This window comes from Manis pentadactyla, chromosome 13 (assembly GCF_030020395.1).
Source record: "Manis pentadactyla isolate mManPen7 chromosome 13, mManPen7.hap1, whole genome shotgun sequence".
NCBI lineage: Eukaryota > Metazoa > Chordata > Mammalia > Pholidota > Manidae > Manis > Manis pentadactyla.
Window position 1 is genome coordinate 101574563 of NC_080031.1, and position 21097 is coordinate 101595659.

General features: G+C 39.6%; 2 protein-coding genes across 2 annotated transcripts in view; both read left to right on the top strand.

Moving 5' to 3' along the window:
• The first annotated feature begins 1389 nt into the window (after positions 1 to 1389).
• On the top strand, positions 1390 to 7883 carry PCDHB4 (protocadherin beta 4). Its single transcript, XM_057490977.1, has one exon. The coding sequence runs from the start codon at positions 1755 to 1757 to the stop codon at positions 4140 to 4142; it is 2388 nt and encodes a 795-aa protein (XP_057346960.1). The 5' UTR covers positions 1390 to 1754; the 3' UTR covers positions 4143 to 7883.
• Positions 7884 to 12403: 4520 nt separating this feature from the next.
• The window catches only part of LOC118917732 (protocadherin beta-5-like), an 82756-nt gene continuing 74062 nt past the window's right edge, over positions 12404 to 21097 (top strand). Inside the window, exon 1 of the mRNA XM_057490975.1 lies at positions 12404 to 15150. Coding sequence (XP_057346958.1) covers positions 12767 to 15150 — 2384 coding nt within the window. The 5' untranslated portion in view covers positions 12404 to 12766. The remainder of the gene's footprint in view (positions 15151 to 21097) is intronic.

Here is a 21097-nt window from a genome sequence, read left to right on the forward strand (position 1 = left end):
AGTAAGTTTAATTGAATACTGCTTAGCATGTATTATACTCTCATCTCTTAGAATTCTGTATTCAGTTGGAGACCTGTTCATGGCTGAATGTATGATACGACAATAATCTTATATAGGTAGAAACATAATCATTAGAATGGATTAATTAATTTTATTCAATTGGCATATATCAAAATGACTACTACAGTCCAGGCTTCTTTCAAAAATATTTTCCTAATACTTTCTATCACTAGCAGAATCTATTATTATTGGCATGCTTTTAGAATAACTCATTTACTATGAATTGTAAATTTTACTTTATTAAGTTAGATAATTAAATTATAAGATACTTATTTAAAATTTGTTATTGGAAATAGTTGATAGACAATATTATATTGACTTCAGATGTACAGTTGGTGATTCACTAATTATATACATTGCTAAATGCTCACTATGGTAAGTTAGTTACCCTCTGTTACCATACCAAGATATTACATAAATTACAAGGTATTTTAAGAGAGGAAATTCCATATGTGCTGGGATGAGTGGTACTCTATTCAATATACTAATTGTAACCACTAAACTGGTTGACTGTGTCTCAGTTAACTCACTAGATCAGAGCAATTGAAATAGCTGCATACTGTGCTGGAATCCATTTTATAAGAAAATGTCTCCTTTTCACCATATATAAGTAGGCAAGTCTTGAGGCACTCTGCTCACAGATTAACATAGTTTAAATGAGGGCTTCTTGTTTTCCCCAAAATCAGCTGGTCAAGGAATATGAATGTGGTAAGAAGCAATGCACTATAAAATATAGGTATCTATCTAGCTGAATAAGTTTAAGCTTAAAGCCTTTATCTTAACAAAATTCTATGATTTTTACTCACTTGATTTTGTCTTGATATTATCCTGATAAGTCAGATGGGATAATCAAGTCCTATCACCCTCTGAGATTAAATTTCCTTACCTGTAAACCCCTTTCATTTACTCTCCAGATCTAAGAATCTGACTCCAGTACTCTCTGACTTCCTTCCAAATGTATTGCAAGTTCACACTGTGAAAGCACTTCTAACAAAGCAAAGTGCTTCTTCATTCAACTGTATTACTATTTGTATGCCAGAGTAGGAAAACAGAACCTTTGTTTGAAAAATAGTCTCCCAGAGACCACGTGATACAGAACCCGTTAAACTTTTGTATCATCACAAATTCCTCACATAGTTGTGAATAAGCAGATAGGACTATTATGAATTCTAATTTTATGAAAGTTTATCTCTTCTGGTTAGATTATTCAAAGGGGAAGTGGAGTTCTTTGAAGTTCCATGATTAGGGTGTGCAGAGACTGAAATATCCTCTTGCTTGGTGCTCACAATTATTCTAGATCATGCAATGGAATGGAATGGCCTTATAAATCATATAATTTAGTGGAAAAACAAAGTTTGTAAAAGTTCTACGTACTTTTAAGAACAGCTTGCATTTGGACACATAAAATATCCTATGCCTTGAGAACATTAATTTCTCAGTCAAGACGCAGGGTGGCGCTGCAGGCTAAGATTGTGAAAAAAGAGCCCTAAAAGCTCCAGTGTTCCTTTGTTGCAAGGAGGAATCAAAACACCCGGAAGGAGCTTGGCCAGCAGTACTGGATTACCAACGAATTTGGGCTGCGATATACTAAACAAATTTAAGATAAAAAAAACAACTTTGTGAGGATTCCACCAAATATCTTGAGTCTTTTTGTGGTTGCTGAGGGGATTGGATGTAAGGACTCCGGCATCAACATGGAGACGCTAGAGGGAATTCAACCGAACAGGCAAGTGATGGCCTTTATTTTGATGGTGATATTGTCTCAGTCTCGCCCAGAGCCTGTTCATTATTCTGTGCTGGAAGAAACAGAGAGCGGCTCATTTGTAGCGCATCTGACCAAGGATCTGGGCCTGGAAGTCGGGGAACTGGCCGCCCGGTCGGCCCGGGTGGTGTCTGACGATGACAAGCAGCGCTTGTGGCTGGATCGTCAGACAGGAGATTTGCTTTTGAGGGAGAACATAGACCGGGAAGAGCTGTGTGGTCCCATTGAACCGTGTGTCCTGCATTTCCAAGTGCTCCTGGAAACACCGGTACAGTTTTTTGAAGGAGAATTATCAATCCAGGACATAAATGACCACTCCCCAGTATTCCCGACCAGGGAAATGCTCTTGAAAATACCAGAAAACAGCCTCCCAGGGACTCTGTTTTCATTGAAATCAGCTCAGGATTTGGATGTGGGAAACAATGGTCTTCAAAAATACACTATCAGCCCCAATTCTCATTTTCACATTCTCACTCGCAATCATAGTGAAGGCAAAAAGTACCCAAATTTGGTGCAAGACAAAGCCCTGGACAGAGAGGAGCAGTCTGAGCTCAGCTTAATTCTCATGGCTATAGACGGTGGGTCTCCCCCCAAATCTGGCACCATCACGGTGCGAATACTGATCATGGACGTCAATGACAATGCTCCTGAGTTTGTGCACACCCCATATGAGGTACAGGTCCTGGAAAACAGCCCTCTAGATTCCCCAATACTTAGTGTCTTAGCTAGGGACATAGATGCTGGAAACTTCGGGAGTGTTTCCTATGGCTTCTTTCAAGCATCAGATGAAATTAAACAAACTTTCTCAATAAATGAAGTCACAGGAGAAATCCGACTGACAAAGAAATTGGATTTTGAACAAATTAAGTCTTACCACGTGGAAATTGAGGCGACAGATGGAGGAGGCCTTTCTGGAAAAGGCACGGTAGCCATAGAAGTGGTGGATGTGAACGACAATGCCCCTGAGCTGACCATATCTTCACTCACCAGCTCCATCCCAGAAAATGCTCCTGAGACTGTAGTTTCTGTCTTCAGAATTCGAGATAGAGACTCTGGAGACAATGGAAAGATGATTTGCTCTATTCCAGATAATCTGCCATTCATTCTAAAACCAACTTTCAAGAATTTCTACACTCTGGAAACAGAGAGCCCCCTGGACAGAGAGCACAGATCCGAGTACAACATCACCATCACCGTCACCGACCTGGGGACACCCAGGCTGAAGAGCCAGCACAGCATCAGCGTGCAGGTGGCCGACGTCAACGACAACGCCCCGGCCTTCAGCCAAAGCGCCTACACCCTGTGGGTCCGCGAGAACAACAGCCCCGCCCTGCACATCGGCAGCGTGAGCGCCACCGACCCGGACTCGGGCGCCAACGCGCGGGTCACCTACTCGCTGCTGCCGCCCGGCGACGCGCGCCTGCCGCTGGCCTCGCTGGTGTCCATCAACGCGGACACCGGGCAGCTGTTCGCGCTGAGGCCCCTGGATTTCGAGGCGCTGCGCGCCTTCGAGTTCGGCGTGGGCGCGGCCGACGGCGGCTCGCCGGCGCTGAGCAGCCGGGCGCTGGTGCGCGTGCAGGTGCTGGACGCCAACGACAACGCGCCCGTCGTGCTGTACCCGCCGCAGAACGGCTCTGCGCCCTGCACCGAGCTGGTGCCGCGCGCGGCCGACGCGGGCTACCTGGTGAGCAAGGTGGTGGCGGTGGACGGCGACTCGGGCCAGAACGCCTGGCTGTCGTACCAGCTGCTCAGGGCCACGGAGCCCGGGCTGTTCGGCGTGTGGGCGCCCAGCGGCGAGGTGCGCACGGCCCGGCTGCTGAGCGAGCGCGACGCGCCCAGGCACAGGCTGGCGGTGCTGGTGCGCGACCACGGCGAGCCGCCGCTGTCGGCCACCGTCACGCTGCACGTGCTGCTGGTGGACGGCTTCTCGCAGCCCCACCTGCCGCGGGCCGAGGCGGCGGCCGAGCAGGCGCGGGCCGAGCCGCTCACCGTGTCCTTGGTGGTGGCCCTGGCGGCGGTGTCGTCGCTCTTCCTGCTGTCGGTGCTGGGCGTCGTGGCGGCGCGGCTGTGCGCGAGGGCCCGGGCGGCGTCTGCGGGGGGCTGCTCGGGGCCCGGGGGCGGCCTTGCGGGCCACGTGGTGGACGTGAGCGGCGGCGGGACGCTGTGCCAGGCCTACCGCTATGAGGTGTGCCTGGCTGGAGAACCTACGACTGGTGAGTTCAAATTCCAGAAGCCAATGTTCCCCAACCTCTTGGTTCACGACACTGAGAGAGAAATTAAAGCAAGCCACAACTGCAGGAATAGCTTTGTATTCAGTTAAGCATTTTATTTTGTCCTCAGCCCCTTGTAATTTTGGCAAACCTATCTCCGATTGCAATACCTTTAAGAAATTGGATTGTTGTCTAAATATGTATATCTCTTCCAGATGTATGTATGTTACTGATCATGCTGTTTCTTTTATTAATATTCATTGTAATTAGCAACTTTTAGGTACACTGGATGTCATGTTTTTCTTCATATTTGACTTTCTTTTGATGACTGATCTCTCCATAACTATTAATTACTTCAGTAATAGGAGAAAATTTAATTAAATCAAGTTCTTAATGTCTTTTTTATGAAACGTTTTAAAGGTTTCATGTAATCCTGCATTTCTATGTATTTGTGGTGCTTGTCTTTACTCTATAGCTTTACCTTTGCAAGGCCAGATGTTTGGAATGCTTCCCAGCTCCCTTGGCCTTTCTTGTTGTCTTTTCTACAGGCTATGCCTGATGAATAACCATGAGCACATATCTTAGCATCCTTGTTTCTCCCAAATTGTACATAAGCATGTACTTCATTAAAATAATACACTAAAATTGTGACCTTCTCCCATTGTGAGCACTATATATGCTAAAGATTTAAAAAATTCATTCGATTGCTACTTACTTAGCACATTGTAAGTGCTCCATAAATGTTATTAAAATTTAAAAATTATTCTCATTTATAAATAATAATTGAGGAGAAAATCTTCTATAATTTGCATCACTTTCACTAAATAAAACTAAGTCACTGCTTGGTAAAATCTTTAAAAACAAATCTCAGATCTTTAAATAAACCTTAAATCCTTTCAAAGGATTCAAGACACGAAGGGTATCATACACTTCCTTACCCTTCCTTTTGACCAAGTGTAGTTTTGTGTGTGTGTTTCTTTTGGTTTTCCTGTACCTTCTCCCCACCATTCAAAAGAATCAGAGAATTTCTTCTGAGTTTCAGTTGGTCTATTTGAGTCTGATTATTGGGTGATAGCAGATTTTACTTTAAGTTACACCGCAGACACGGACAGCCTTCAGCAACAAAATAATGATTTATTTTCAATACCCCAGTTATCTTGTTTTGTTTTTCAGTGTAGCTTTCAGGTATTTTGTGTAAATTTATCAATTATGGTGATATTTCATTTTTAAGAAATAAGCATTATTTTGTCCTTTAGGACAAAAAGAATAGAAATGGAAATTAAATTAGATAAGAAATGAATTTCTCTCTAATTGCTTTATGTTGTGTTCAATAATCAAGTAAGCTGATCTTGTGGTTTCCAACTAAATTATATGGATAGAACTATAAGACCACTTAGTTGAACTTCTGGCACAATGTGAGCAATTAAAGATCTTGATTTATAACCTAAATATTTGTTTTTAAATCTCACGTGCCATCCTGCTGGAATCTGATTATTTGCTTTTTTCCTTGAATTACTTTTTTCCTAAGGATATAATAAAATAAAAAGAGGAAGTTACTGATAGTTTGTGTTATTCATGAAGCACAGCTTACAGCTTTCATCCAATCTAAAAACTGAAATGACAAATGATAAAAAGAACAAAATTAAATACAAATATGGTATTCAGTTTTAATGGCATCTCATTATTAGCTATTTAAATGAAACAGCTTTTATGTTTAATGACAAGAATTCTGGTTGAAGTTTTCACCAATGTATTTCAACATCATGAAAATCCAAGACCACTTTTTTTTTGTTTATGCCAGGAAAGTCCAATTTTTATAGTCACCCAGATGATACTGATCAAATAAATACCCAGGACCCACTGTTATGAATTTATGTGAGTAAATTTACAAATGACTTTGTGTATTACTTTATGAATTATATGAGTATTCATAAAGCGTGGATCCTTCCTTACTGGCTAAGGATCGCCACCAGACTTTGGTGTAAAACACATCAACATTCTGAAATTTAGTTATTAGAATTTAGTAGTTAAACATGATCTAAATACCTTCCACAAAATGCGTACCTTATGAAAAAGAGCCAGTAGTTGCAAAACAAAAATAATGGAGGTCAAATACTTGGTAACAATATCCATTTCAATCATGTATTTCCTCAGATGTTCCTATCATCTTCCCCCCCCCCAGCTTTATTGAGAAATAATTGATATACTTACTGTGCAAATTAAGGCAAACAGCATGATAATTTGATTTACATATATTGTGATATGATTATCACAACAGGTTCAGCTAACATCCATCTTACATGTGCACCTTTTACAATTCCTTTGTTGTTATTTTTAGGCATGCATATAGTAAGTTTTGGGGACAGAAATTCTACTGAAGGAAATACAGGCCCACATCACTTGTACACTCCCTTTTCCTTTCTACCTAAAGTTGCAAAATACAGATTTTAAATAGTCTGAGTTTAAAGTCATGCACATATTTGGTGTAATTATGCTTCTATGTTATATGGCTTATCTAATAGCAGAAACAACTATAAAATTTGATTAAAATTCAGAAATGATCTGTTTGCAGCAACAGACAGCAGTTGATATAATAGAAACTGAAGGGGCTAAGATTTCTGAAAAGGAAAATCCTTGGAGATGTGAGCTGACTCATCAGTCTGCCCTGAGAGAATTTGCTAAGTTTGAGAACAGACAAAAGTCTCTTGCCAAGGATAGGGTAACTTAGCCTTTGGAAGGTGAATATTTAAGCTTATGGCCAATTTTCCCCCTGAGGATACTCTTCAAAATCAGGTACATCCCAGGGAAGACCAAAAATGTAAGTGGAAACTTTCTGAAAAAGAGGGTGCAATTTTGATAGTCTCGCTGCAAAAGCTTAGGATTTAGAACCTGCCATGGGAAGGGACTGTTAAGTTCTCAACTGAAACTTCTGGAGGGTCAGGTACTTATCAGGACTGCAAAGACCCTTGACTAAGCACAATGTCTGTTTGGATTAAGGAAATTTGATTATATGTGACTCTATCAAGCTAACAAAGGAAAAAACGAACTCTTTCTGGAGGAAGATAGTATTATCTGGATCCTGGACAGCTTTTTACATAAATGTTTAGCATTTAATAAAAAATTAGTAGGCACATGTGCATGCGTGCACACACACACACACACACACACACAAATCTAGAGCAAAAACAGACAATACAAAGACCCACAAAAGAAACAGATACTAGGATGTACTGACAATGATGTTAAAATAAGTATGACTAATATGTTAAATATAAAGAATAGAGAAAACAGATAAAAGAGACTTTCACCAGATCATTTAAATTTAAAATGGAAATTACAGAACTGAAAAATATAATGTCTGAATTAAAAAACATTTAGATGGTTTAATGGCACAGTAGACATAAAGGAATACAGGATTAGTGAATGCAAGGCAGGCCAATATAAAATGTCCAAATAGAGCACAGGGAAAAGAAATAATGAAGAATCCAGAAAACAATGGTAGTGGAATGTGGGACATAATGAAAAACTCTGACATGTACATGATGGTAATTTTAGAAGAACAAGACCAGGAATGGGGACTAAGCAATGTTTGAAGAGATAATAATCAGGAATTTTGCAAAATTGGTGAAAACCTTTCACTCCTCAAGATGCTGAGGGACACCCAATCAGGAGAAATAAAAAACAAAGCACACGTAGGCATATCATAGGAAAGCTGTTGAAAACCAAAGTCAAGGAGAAAATCTTAAAAGCAACCACATAAAAATGACACATGGCTTTTAAAGGAGTATCAATCAAATGGAGAGCTGACTTTTCAATATAAATCACAAAATCCAGGGAAAAGAAATGATGTCTTTAAAAAAACATTGGGGAAAAACGTTGGGGAAAAAAAACAGACTAGAATTATAGTACCAGAAAATATATCCTTCAAAAATGAAATTCACAAACAAAATCACAGTCACATCTATGCTAAAAGAAATACAGTGGAACTCATTAGGCAAAAAGAAAACAGTTCTAAAGGAATCACAGACTCAGGAAGAAATGAAAAGCAACAGGAAGGGTAAATATAAATTTAATATTGATTATACCAGGCAAAAATAGTACTTTCTTAAAGGATTTAAAACGTATATAAAATGTAATTTCATGACAATAATAATGTAAAAGGCAAATGGTATAAATGGAGTTAAGGAGTTCTAAGGTTCTAAGCATTATCATAGAAGTGGTAAAATCAATAATTTGTATTAGACTGTTAGAGATCAAAAATACATACTGAATCTCTAGGATAATCGTAAGAATAACTTAAAACTTAATACTTAAAAACTGAAAAAAATGAAAAGTGACAAATACCTGAATAATTCAGAAAAAAGAAATCTTAGTGGAAAAATTAGTTGGTAAATATAAATGGAATGATATAAAATATTACATTAATTGTAATTGCATTAAATAATCCAATTAAACAACCAAAATTATCAGACTAGATTTAAGAAAAATTCAACTATATACTGTCATATAAGTGTGTATGTGTGATATCACAGAAAGATTGGAAGTTTAAAAATAGGAAAATATATATAATACAAACACTAAAATAAACCTAGTATAGCTGTACTCCCATAACATAAAGGAGACTTGTTAAGGAAAGATGCATTGCTAGAGATGAAGAGAGATGTTTCATAATGATAGAGGTATATCTATCAGAAATAAGTAAGTCATGAGCTTGAATATATCCCCTTAAGATAACTACACAATATATAAAGTTAAATTAAGAGAACATAAATGAGAAATATAGAAATTCTTAGTCATAGTAGGAGACTTAATGCAACTTTCTCAATTTCTGGTAGAATAAGAAGACACACACACACAGAATATTAAAAATTGGAACAATACAGTAATTATATTTGGATGAACTGACATAGCATACTAGAGATACATATTCTTTTTATGTGCATATGAAATATCTTAAAATTATCCATATTCTGTGTCATAAAGTAAGCCTCAAAAAGTTTTAAAAGAATTGTAATGACAATATGCTTCGATAGTGGAATTAAGACAGAAATAAAAATATAACAAGAAATCCCCAAATTCTTCAAATTAAGTAATATAATCCATGGGGAAAAAAATTCACAGCAGAAATTTCCATATATTTTGAACTAAGCAACAATTAAGATCTGATATATCAAAACAGTACTTAGAGGGAAATTTTAAAACTTTGGAGGCACATATGAGAAAAAAGATTAAAAATCAATAATATAAGCTTTTCTCTGAAGAAGCTAGAAAAAATCTAACACAAAGGAATAAAATAACATATGCAATATATATATAAACATAAATACAATAGATGATAAATATACAACAGAGAAAATCAATAAAACTGAAAGTTCGTTCTTCGTAATGACTAATAAAATAAAAACTCTTAGTAAGACTAATCAAGAAAAAAGAAAGAAAACACCAACTACCAATATCAAATGAGAATGGAACATCACTACCAATCCTACAGATATTACAAAAATAAAAAGAAAGGGATATAAAGAAGAACTTTATGCCAATTAGGCAATTTATGTAAAATGACAAACATCTTTTAAAACACAATTTACTGAAACTGAAACAAGAAGAAATAGAAAGTCTGATTAGTTATATCTACTAAGTAAATTAAATTTGTTATTAAAAATCATGCCATTCCAATTCACAGTAGTGAATTATTCCAAATACTTATGAAAGAATTAACACCAATTTGAACAAACTCTTTCAGAGAATAGAAAGATAGGAAACATTTCCCAGATCATCTGAGTGCCAGCATGACTTTGAAGGATTATGACATACAAACCTGAGTAGGACATTATGAGAAAGGAAAATTACAGACCAAGCTCTTTTATAAACAGAAGAATTCTAAACAAAACATCAGCAAATAAAATTCAGAAATATGTGAAAAGGAAATAATAAATTACAAGAAAATTGTGTTATTTTAGGAACACAAAACTTAATATTTGAAAGTCAAAGAAAATCATTCATCATATTAACAGATAAAGGAGAAAAATTATATGGTTCTCCCAATGGATACAGAAAAAGCTATTTGTGAAAATTCCGCACACATTCATGGTAAAATTGTAAGCAAGTTGAAAATAGAAGGGAACTTTCACAGTGTATTTTAAAACCTACAGTGAACATCCTTGGTAGCAAATTAAGGAAAACTTTCTCTCAGTGATCAAGAATGAGACAAGAATGCCTGCCTTTACAATTTCACTTCAATGTTTTACTATAGGTCCTAATCAGTGGAATAAGGCAAATGAAAATGGCACAATGATTGGAAAGGAAGAAATGAGAAATTTTTTAAATGACATGATTGTATACATAAAATCAAAGATTCTACAGCCTATTAAGAATCTACAATCTATTAAGATTGATAAATGAAGTTAGCAATGCCACTGAGTACAAGGTCAGCATGCAAAATAGATTGTATTTCTATATAACAAGACCCCCAAAATAAAAAATTTCAAGTATCATTTATAATAGTTTCAAAAATATAAAATATGTAGAAACAAATGTAGCAGAATATGTGAAAGACTTCCACACTGAAAAATATAAAATGTTGTTGAGAAAAGCTAATAATCTAAATACATGGAGGGATATACAATGTTCAATAGTTGGAGTACTCAATGTTGGGAATATGTAATTTCTCCCCAATCTATAGATATAATAAAATCCTGAACAAAATTTCATCAGATTTCTTTGTGGAAATTGACAAGTTGAATCTAAAGTTTATATGGAAACACAAAGGGACAATCTTAACCAAAGTAATCTTGAAGAAAATAAAAGTGGTGAACTTAACTATCAGACAAGAAGCTTATTATAAAGTTACAGTAATTCAGGCAATATGGTATTGCAGGGTAACCAAAGAGAAAAACGGGGAAAAAAAGAGTCTTGAACAGATAGATAGATGGTCACCTGATTTATGGCAAAATGACACTTCAGAAACAATGGGTAATAGATCTTTTCAGTAGATGGTGCAAAGTCATTTGGATATTTATATGAAAAAAATAATTTGACCCTAACCTTATTCAAATGAAAAAATAACTTCAGGAGAAAAATGGCTCTAAATGCAATTGTTTTTCAAAAAACACACACAAGAATATTTTCATGATGTTGAAGTATGCAAAGACTTACAGAGAACACAAAATAGCCTAATCATAAATGAAAAATGTTGAGAAGTTAGACTAAGTTAAGAGGTTAAGTTCATCAAAGATACCACAAGAGAGTTAAAATGCAAGCCATAGAATGGGAGAAGACATCTGCAATACATACTTCTGAAGAAGTGCTTATACCTGGAATGTATGAGACTTCTAAAGATTGATAAGAAAGAAAAAGGGCAAATGCCCTAAATAGAAAAATTGACAAAGACTTAAGCACATCACAAGAATGTACCCTAATGGACAATAAATGTGAAAATGTGCTCAATTTAATCATCAGGGAAATGCTAATTAAAGTTATAATATAATATCACCAAGAGCAGTTAAAGTTAAAAGACAATATCAAATGTTGAGAAGGATATGGAGCAACTGGAAATCTCATTTTTTGCTGGTTTTGGTAAAACCACGTTTGAAAACTGTTTTTGTGATATTGGTTAAAGCTAAATATATGTGCACATCTAACACACAGCAGTCCAACTCCCAGGAACACATTAGACATAAATGTATATGAAGACACCAAAAGACATGTACAAGAATGTCCATACAGCACTACTCAAAATATCCCCAAAATGGAAATCCCCAATGCCCATCAGCTGGAGAAAAGGTAAACAAATCAAGGTATAGTCGTGCAACAGAATAATCTCAAGTTATGGGAACAAAATTAATTAGAACAATATATAACAGATGAATTTTACAAACATTAATGTTAAGAGGCCAAACACAAAAGAGTAATATTCTGTAACTCCATTTGTATAAAATTTCAAGAGAGAAAAAAAAACCCTATGATAATAGAAGTCAGGAGAGTGCTTACCTTTAGAGGGAAGGGTAGTGACCAGACAATGACAGGAGGAAATGCCTAGGGTTTTGCTAACACTTTAATTTAGGTTCTACTTAAAGGAATGTGTTCACTTGGTGAAAATTCATTCAGTTGTACACTTATGATTTTGTGCTCTTTTAAGATGTATGTTACATTTAAAAATAAAAATAATCCTCATACAATTAACATTTGTTAACATCTACTATCTCTTACTCTTGAATATAACCAAATACAGAAACCCACAATAGAAACTTTCTTCTTGTACTTGTATTTTATGAGGAATATATCATTTTAGTTCACTCTGAAAAGTATTCTTTCATTGCAAGTTAACCAAGAAAATATTTATTTAGAACTTTCAATAAATAAGAACTGAATATATGATCAGGAACACTTCTGTGACTTCAAAGAATATTGATACACACCAGAGTTATAATTTGGAATGAAATGGCAAATTATTTATGCAATAGTAAATAAGAACGCCTGGTGGCGCTGCAGGCTAGGACTATGAATGAAGGGCTCTGGATACCCAGGACGCCATTAAGCTGGGAATCAGAACTCTGAATGCTTCCCAAAAGAAGGAAGCATTTCAGGTAAGATCTGGGTGCAGAGATCCTCAGAGAGACATTCGTCTAGTGCAAGTCAGTCAGAAAGATCTAATTAGAGGTTATTTAACCAAAGCATCTGGGTTGATTGTATACCGAGTTGAAGAAACTGCATCTTCTTGAACGGGGTCTGGACAATGGAGACTACGCTAGCAAAAACGCCACAGACAAGGCAAGTTACTTTTCTTACTATATTGTTGCTTTTCTGGGAGGCTGGCTCTGAAGCAATTAGGTATTCCATGCCAGAAGAAACAGAAAGGGGCTCCTTTGTGGCCAACCTAGCAAAAGACCTGGGGCTCAGGGTAGGGGAACTAGCTACTCGGGGCGCGCGAATCCATTACAAAGGAAACAAACAGCTCTTGCAGCTGGATATAAAGACCGGGAATTTGCTTCTGTATGAAAAACTAGACCGGGAGGTGCTCTGCGGGTTGACAGATCCCTGTATACTGCATTTCCAACTATTACTGGAAAACCCGGTGCAGTTTTTTCAAGCTGATCTGCAGCTCACAGATATAAATGACCATTCCCCAGAGTTCCTAGACAAGGAAATGCTCCTAAAAATCCCAGAGAGCGTCCAGCCTGGGACTGTATTTCCTTTGAAAATGGCGCAGGACTTTGACATAGGTAGCAACTCTGTTCAGAACTACACAATCAGCCCCAACTCCCATTTTCATGTTGTCACTCATAATCGCGGAGATGGCAGAAAATACCCAGAGCTGGTGCTGAACAAAGCGCTGGATCGAGAAGAGCAGCCTGAGCTCAGCTTAACCGTCACTGCGCTGGATGGCGGGGCTCCGCCCAGGTCCGGGACCACTACAGTCCGCCTTGAAGTTGTGGACATCAATGATAACGCCCCTGAGTTTTCACAGTCGCTCTATGAGGTACAGGTGCCGGAGAACAGCCTCCTAGACTCCTTAGTTGTCGCTGTCTCCGCCCGAGATATGGATGCGGGAACATACGGGTATGTAACCTACAGTCTATTTCAAGGAGATGAAATTACTCAGCCATTTGTAATAGACGAAATAACAGGAGAAATTCGTCTGAAAAAGACATTGGATTTTGAGGCAACTCGATATTATAATGTGGAAATTGCAGGCACAGACGGTGGGGGTCTTTCAGGAAAATGCACTGTAGCTGTAGAAGTGGTGGACGTGAATGACAACGCTCCCGAACTGGCCATGTCGACGCTCACCAGCTCCATCCCAGAAAACGCCCCGGAGACTGTAGTTGCTGTTTTCAGTGTTTCTGATCCAGACTCTGGGGACAACGGTAGGGTGGTTTGCTCTATTCAAGATGATCTCCCCTTTCTCCTGAAACCCACATTCAAGAACTTTTACACCCTAGTAACAGAGAGACCGCTGGACAGAGAGAGCCAAGCCGAGTACAACATCACCATCACCGTCACCGACCTGGGGACACCCAGGCTGAAGAGCGAGCACAGCATCCCCGTGCAGGTGGCCGACGTCAACGACAACGCCCCGGCCTTCAGCCAAAGCGCCTACACCCTGTGGGTCCGCGAGAACAACAGCCCCGCCCTGCACATCGGCAGCGTGAGCGCCACCGACCCGGACTCGGGCGCCAACGCGCGGGTCACCTACTCGCTGCTGCCGCCCGGCGACGCGCGCCTGCCGCTGGCCTCGCTGGTGTCCATCAACGCGGACACCGGGCAGCTGTTCGCGCTGAGGCCCCTGGATTTCGAGGCGCTGCGCGCCTTCGAGTTCGGCGTGAGCGCGGCCGACGGCGGCTCGCCGGCGCTGAGCAGCCGGGCGCTGGTGCGCGTGCAGGTGCTGGACGCCAACGACAACGCGCCCGTCGTGCTGTACCCGCCGCAGAACGGCTCTGCGCCCTGCACCGAGCTGGTGCCGCGCGCGGCCGACGCGGGCTACCTGGTGAGCAAGGTGGTGGCGGTGGACGGCGACTCGGGCCAGAACGCCTGGCTGTCGTACCAGCTGCTCAGGGCCACGGAGCCCGGGCTGTTCGGCGTGTGGGCGCCCAGCGGCGAGGTGCGCACGGCCCGGCTGCTGAGCGAGCGCGACGCGCCCAGGCACAGGCTGGCGGTGCTGGTGCGCGACCACGGCGAGCCGCCGCTGTCGGCCACCGTCACGCTGCACGTGCTGCTGGTGGACGGCTTCTCGCAGCCCCACCTGCCGCGGGCCGAGGCGGCGGCCGAGCAGGCGCGGGCCGAGCCGCTCACCGTGTCCTTGGTGGTGGCCCTGGCGGCGGTGTCGTCGCTCTTCCTGCTGTCGGTGCTGGGCGTCGTGGCGGCGCGGCTGTGCGCGAGGGCCCGGGCGGCGTCCGCGGGGGGCTGCTCGGGGCCCGGGGGCGGCCTTGCGGGCCACGTGGTGGACGTGAGCGGCGGCGGGACGCTGTGCCAGGCCTACCGCTATGAGGTGTGCGTGACGGGAGGCTCGGGGACCGCCGAGTTCAAGTTCCTTAAACCGATTCTCCCCAATCTCCCACCTCAACGCGCTGGGGAAGCAATAGCGGAAAATGCCACCTTCCAGCATAGCTTTGGATTCAAGTAAGTATTCGATCAAGATGCAGTGCGTTTTGACATTTATCTCTAATTTCCCCAGATAACAGAGTTTGCGAACGTCGTGCAGAAAAACCCCACCTTCACATATAACCTTGATTTTCCTTCTATAATGAACTTGTCCATTGAACTTTATCTTCCCCAGTTTTGGAAGACTCAGCTTTATATCATTGTGTCTTTTTACATAATGTCATTCCAAATGCACGCATGCTGTTCATTTCATGAAATTTTTGCTCTTCTTGGTACTTGTTAGGATGAACTGACTTAATGAAGTAAAATATTTTGAGGATTTCTCTGTATTCTATCCACGTTTCATCACATTCTAAGTATATTTGATGCTAAATAGCAAAAAGAAAATGTTTTTACATAATTTTCTTTATTTGCTTTCAAACGATTACATGCATCTGATAACAAATGTATGTGAGAAAATGTGATGAAAAGCAATAATCTTCAATCTACTTTTCTTCCCTAGCTGTCCTCTCTACCGGCAAATCTTTTTTAAAACAAACGCTTTTTTTGAATTGTAGCACATATACAGGAAAGTGAACAATGCAGTTCAATATATTTTCAGAAAGTGAACATACTTGGTACCAGAATCTTGATGAGAAATGAAACATTACTAGAAACCCAGGTGCCACACAAATTACCCCTTAAAATTACTACAAGCCCAAGTATAACAAATATCCTGACTCCAGTACTATAGTTCAGTTTTCCCTATTTTAAATCACATAAATAGAACAGTAGAGTATGAACTGTTTGGTGTCTGGCTTCTTTCACTCATCATTATGTTTTTTTTTTTTTTTTTTTTTAATAATTATTTTTTATTGAAGGGTAGTTGACACACAGTATTACATTACATGAGTTTCAAGTGTACAACACAGTGGTAGAACATTTATATACATAATTCTAGGTTCCAGCTATCACCCTACCAGGCTGTTACAATATCTTGACTATATTCCTTATGCTATACATTACATCCCGGTTACTAATTTATTTTACCATTGGAAGTCTGTCCTTTTTTTTTTTTTTTTTTTTTTTTTTTTTTTTGTGAGGGCATCTCTCATATTTATTGATCAAATGGTTGTTAACGACAATAAAATTCTGTATAGGGGAGTCAATGCTCAATGCACAATCATTATTCCACCCCAAGCCTAATTTTTGTCAGTCTCCAATCTTCTGAGGCATAACAAACAAGTTTTTACATGTAGAACAAATTCTTACATAATGAATAAGTTACATAGTGAACAGTACAAGGGCAGTCATCACAGAAACTTTCGGTTTTGCTCATGCATTATGAACTATAAACAGTCAGTTCAAATATGAATACTCATTTGGTTTTTATACTTGATTTATATGTGGATACCACATTTCTCTCTTTATTATTATTATTTTTAATAAAATGCTGAAGTGGTAGGTAGATACAAGATAAAGGTAGAAAACATAGTTTAGTGTTGTAAGAGAGCACATGTAGATGATCAGGTGTGTGCCTGTAGACTATGTGTTAATCCAAGCTAGACCAGGGCAATAAAACATCCACGTATGCAGAAGATTTCTCTCAGAACGGGGGGGTGAGGTTCTAAGCCTCACCTCTGTTGATCCCCAATTTCTCACCTGATGGCCCCCCTGCGACTGTGCCTGTCTTAGGTTGTTCCTCCCTTGAGGAATCTTACCCGTCTCTGGCTAACCAGTCATCTTCCGGGGCCATACAGGGAAATGTGAAGTTGGTAAGTGAGAGAGAAGCCTTATTGTTTGAAAAGGTTAGCTTTTTACTTCTTTGCATATTTATGCCCTGTGGCTTCTATGCCCAGCATTTGTCTTGAGGTATCTTTACCACTTGGAAGAATTATGATACTCGGTAAATTTGATATGAGGCACGAATTCTATTTAAGGGTTGTAATTAGGAAGGAAGAAGAAAAGCTATAGAAGTAGCAGGCGGAAGAGAACATGGGAAGATTGATTATTTCTTTGATATATCTTCTTGTAGAGTAACTTCAGCATGTATAGGTTTTAAGCTACTACTTAAATTGCACACACACATTAACATAATAGGAGTATAGTTACATAACCAAAGCATATCTGTAATTACCAGCCATCTGCAGTGTAACCAAGAAAACCAGTTAGGCACCTTAGGCATTTGTGAAAACTTATCTATGATATGGTGGATATTGTCCAAATGAACTTGAACAGTCTGAGAGAAATCAGACAAATTAAAACAACCCATTCCTGGGGACTGTTCACATGCCATATGTTCTTTTAACAATAAATAGTTTGTAGTTGTAAGACTTTGGAGCGCTACAATTTGCACTTCTCCAAATTCTTGGTTGAGTTCCAACAGTATAGATCCAGTCCAATTTTGTTGTTTTACTGTATGCACAGGCCAGCTTAGATATCTCCTTCCTCATTCCCATGGCAGGTCCAGGAACTGGTGGGATGAGTGCATCTACAGCTGTAGCAGTGCGTGGATCTTTGTTGGGGTTTTTTGATGATCATCTTCTGGCATGAGTCTTCCAGAGGGTGCAGATGTTGGAAGTTCTTTTTCATATCGTATCTTAGTTCATTTTCGGGGTAGCCCAATTAGGCTTTGATCCTCTGTATAAACACAAACAGACCCTTTGCCTACACTTTTATATGCCCTTTATACCCTTGTGTAGAACTCGTTGGAGGTTACCACACAGGAACTGCCCTTTTTTTTTTTTTTTTGTTTTGCTATCACTAATCTACACTTACATGACGAATATTATGTTTACTAGGCTCTCCCCTATACCAGGTCTCCCCTATAAACCCCTTTACAGTCACTGTCCATCAGCATAGCAAAATGTTGTAGAATCACTACTTGCCTTCTCTGTGTTGTACAGCCCTCCCTTTTCTCCTACCCCCCCTTGCATGTTAATCTTAATACCCCCCTACTTCTCCCCCCCTTATCCCTCCCTACCCACCCATCCTCCCCAGTCCCTTTCCCTTTGGTACCTGTTAGTCCATTCTTGAGTTCTGTGATTCTGCTGCTGTTTTGTTCCTTCAGTTTTTCCTTTGTTCTTATATTCCACAGATAAGTGAAATCATTTGGTATTTCTCTTTCTCCGCTTGGCTTGTTTCACTGAGCATAATACCCTCCAGCTCCATCCATGTTGCTGCAAATGATTGGATTTGCCCTTTTCTTATAGCTGAGTAGTATTCCATTGTGTATATGTACCACATCTTCTTTATCCATTCATCTATTGATGGACATTTAGGTTGCTTCCAATTCTTGGCTATTGTAAATAGTGCTGCAATAAACATAGGGGTGCATCTGTCTTTCTCAAACTTGATTGCTGCATTCTTAGGGTAAATTCCTAGGAGTGGAATTCCTGGGTCAAATGGTAAGTCTGTTTTGAGCATTTTGATATACCTCCATACTGCTTTCCACAATGGTTGAACTAACTTACATTCCCACCAGCAGTGTAGGAGGGTTCCCCTTTCTCCACAGCCTCGCCAACATTTGTTGTTGTTTGTCTTTTGGATGGCAGCCATCCTTACTGGTGTGAGGTGATACCTCATTGTAGTTTTAATTTGCATTTCTCTGATAATTAGCGATGTGGAGCATCTTTTCATGTGTCTGTTGGGCATCTGTATTTCTTTTTTGGAGAACTGTCTGTTCAGTTCCTCTGCCCATTTTTTAATTGGGTTATTTGTTTTTTGTTTGTTGAGGCGTGAGAGCTCCTTATATATTCTGGACGTCAAGCCTTTATCGGATGTGTCATTTTCAAATATATTCTCCCATACTGTAGGGATCCTTCTTGTTCTATTGATGGTGTCTTTTGCTGTACAGAAGCTTTTCAGCTTAATATAGTCCCACTTACTCATTTTTGCTGTTGTTTTCCTTGCCCGGGGAGATATGTTCAAGAAGAGGTCACTCATGTTTATGTCTAAGAGGTTTTCGCCTATGTTTTCTTCCAAGAGTTTAATGGTTTCATGGCTTACATTCAGGTCTTTGATCCATTTTGAGTTTACTTTTGTATATGGGGTTAGACAATGGTCCAGTTTCATTCTCCTACATGTAGCTGTCCAGTTTTGCCAGCACCACCTGTTGAAGAGACTGTCATTTCGCCATTGTATGTCCATGGCTCCTTTATCAAATATTAATTGACCATATATGTCTGGTTTAATGTCTGGATTCTCTAGTCTGTTCCATTGGTCTGTGGCTCTGCTCTTGTGCCAGTACCAAATTGTCTTGATTACTATGGCTTTATAGTAGAGCTTGAAGTTGGGGAGTGAGATCCCCCCTACTTTATTCTTCTTTCTCAGGATTGCTTTGGCTATTCGGGGTCTTTGGTGTTTCCATATGAATTTTTGAATTATTTGTTCCAGTTCATTGAAGAATGTTGCTGGTAGTTTCATAGGGATTGCATCAAATCTGTATATTGCTTTGGGCAGGATGGCCATTTTAACGATATTAATTCTTCCTAGCCACGAGCATGGGATGAGTTTCCATCTGTTAGTGTCCCCTTTAATTTCTCTTAAGAGTGACTTGTAGTTTTCAGAGTATAAGTCTTTCACTTCTTTGGTTAGGTTTATTCCTAGGTATTTTATTTTTTTTGATGCAATTGTGAATGGAGTTGTTTTCCTGATTTCTCTCTCTGTTGGTTCATTGTTAGTATATAGGAAAGCCACAGATTTCTGTGTGTTGATTTTGTATCCTGCAACTTTGCTGTATTCCGATATCAGTTCTAGTAGTTTTGGGGTGGAGTCTTTAGGGTTTTTTATGTACAGTATCATGTCATCTGCAAATAGTGACAGTTTAACTTCTTCTTTACCAATCTGGATTCCTTGTATTTCTTTATTTTGTCTGATTGCCGTGGCTAGGACCTCCAGTACTATGTTAAATAACAGTGGAGAGAGTGGGCATCCCTGTCTAGTTCCCGATCTCAGAGGAAATGCTTTCAGCTTCTCGCTGTTCAATATAATGTTGGCTGTGGGTTTATCATAGATGGCCTTTATTATGTTGAGGTACTTGCCCTCTATTCCCATTTTGCTGAGAGTTTTTAACATGAATGGATGTTGAACTTTGTCAAATGCTTTTTCAGCATCTATGGAGATGATCATGTGGTTTTTGTCTTTCTTTTTGTTGATGTGGTGGATGATGTTGATGGACTTTCGAATGTTGTACCATCCTTGCATCCCTGGAATGAATCCCACTTGGTCATGGTGTATGATCCTTTTGATGTATTTTTGAATTCGGTTTGCTAATATTTTGTTGAGTATTTTTGCATCTACGTTCATCAGGGATATTGGTCTGTAGTTTTCTTTTTTGGTGGGGTCTTTGCCTGGTTTTGGTATTAGGGTGATGTTAGCTTCATAGAATGAGTTTGGGAGTATCCCCTCCTCCTCTATTTTTTGGAAAACTTTAAGGAGAATGGGTATTATGTCTTCCCTGTATGTCTGATAAAATTCCGAGGTGAATCCATCTGGCCCGGGGGTTTTGTTCTTTGGTAGTTTTTTGATTACCTCTTCAATTTCGTTGCTGGTAATTGGTCTGTTTAGATTTTCTGTTTCTTCCTGGGTCAATCTTGGAAGGTTATATTTTTCTAGGAAGTTGTCCATTTCTCCTAGGTTTCCCAGCTTGTTAGCATATAGGTTTTCATAGTATTCTCCAATAATTCTTTGCATTTCCGTGGGGTCCGTCGTGATTTTTCCTTTCTCGTTTCTGATACTGTTGATTTGTGTTGACTCTCTTTTCTTCTTAATAAGTCTGGCTAGAGGCTTATCTATTTTGTTTATTTTCTCGAAGAACCAGCTCTTGGTTTCATTGATTTTTGCTATTGTTTTATTCTTCTCAATTTTATTTATTTCTTCTCTGATCTTTATTATGTCCCTCCTTCTGCTGACCTTAGGCCTCATCTGTTCTTCTTTTTCCAATTTCGATAATTGTGACATTAGACCATTCATTTGGGATTGCTCT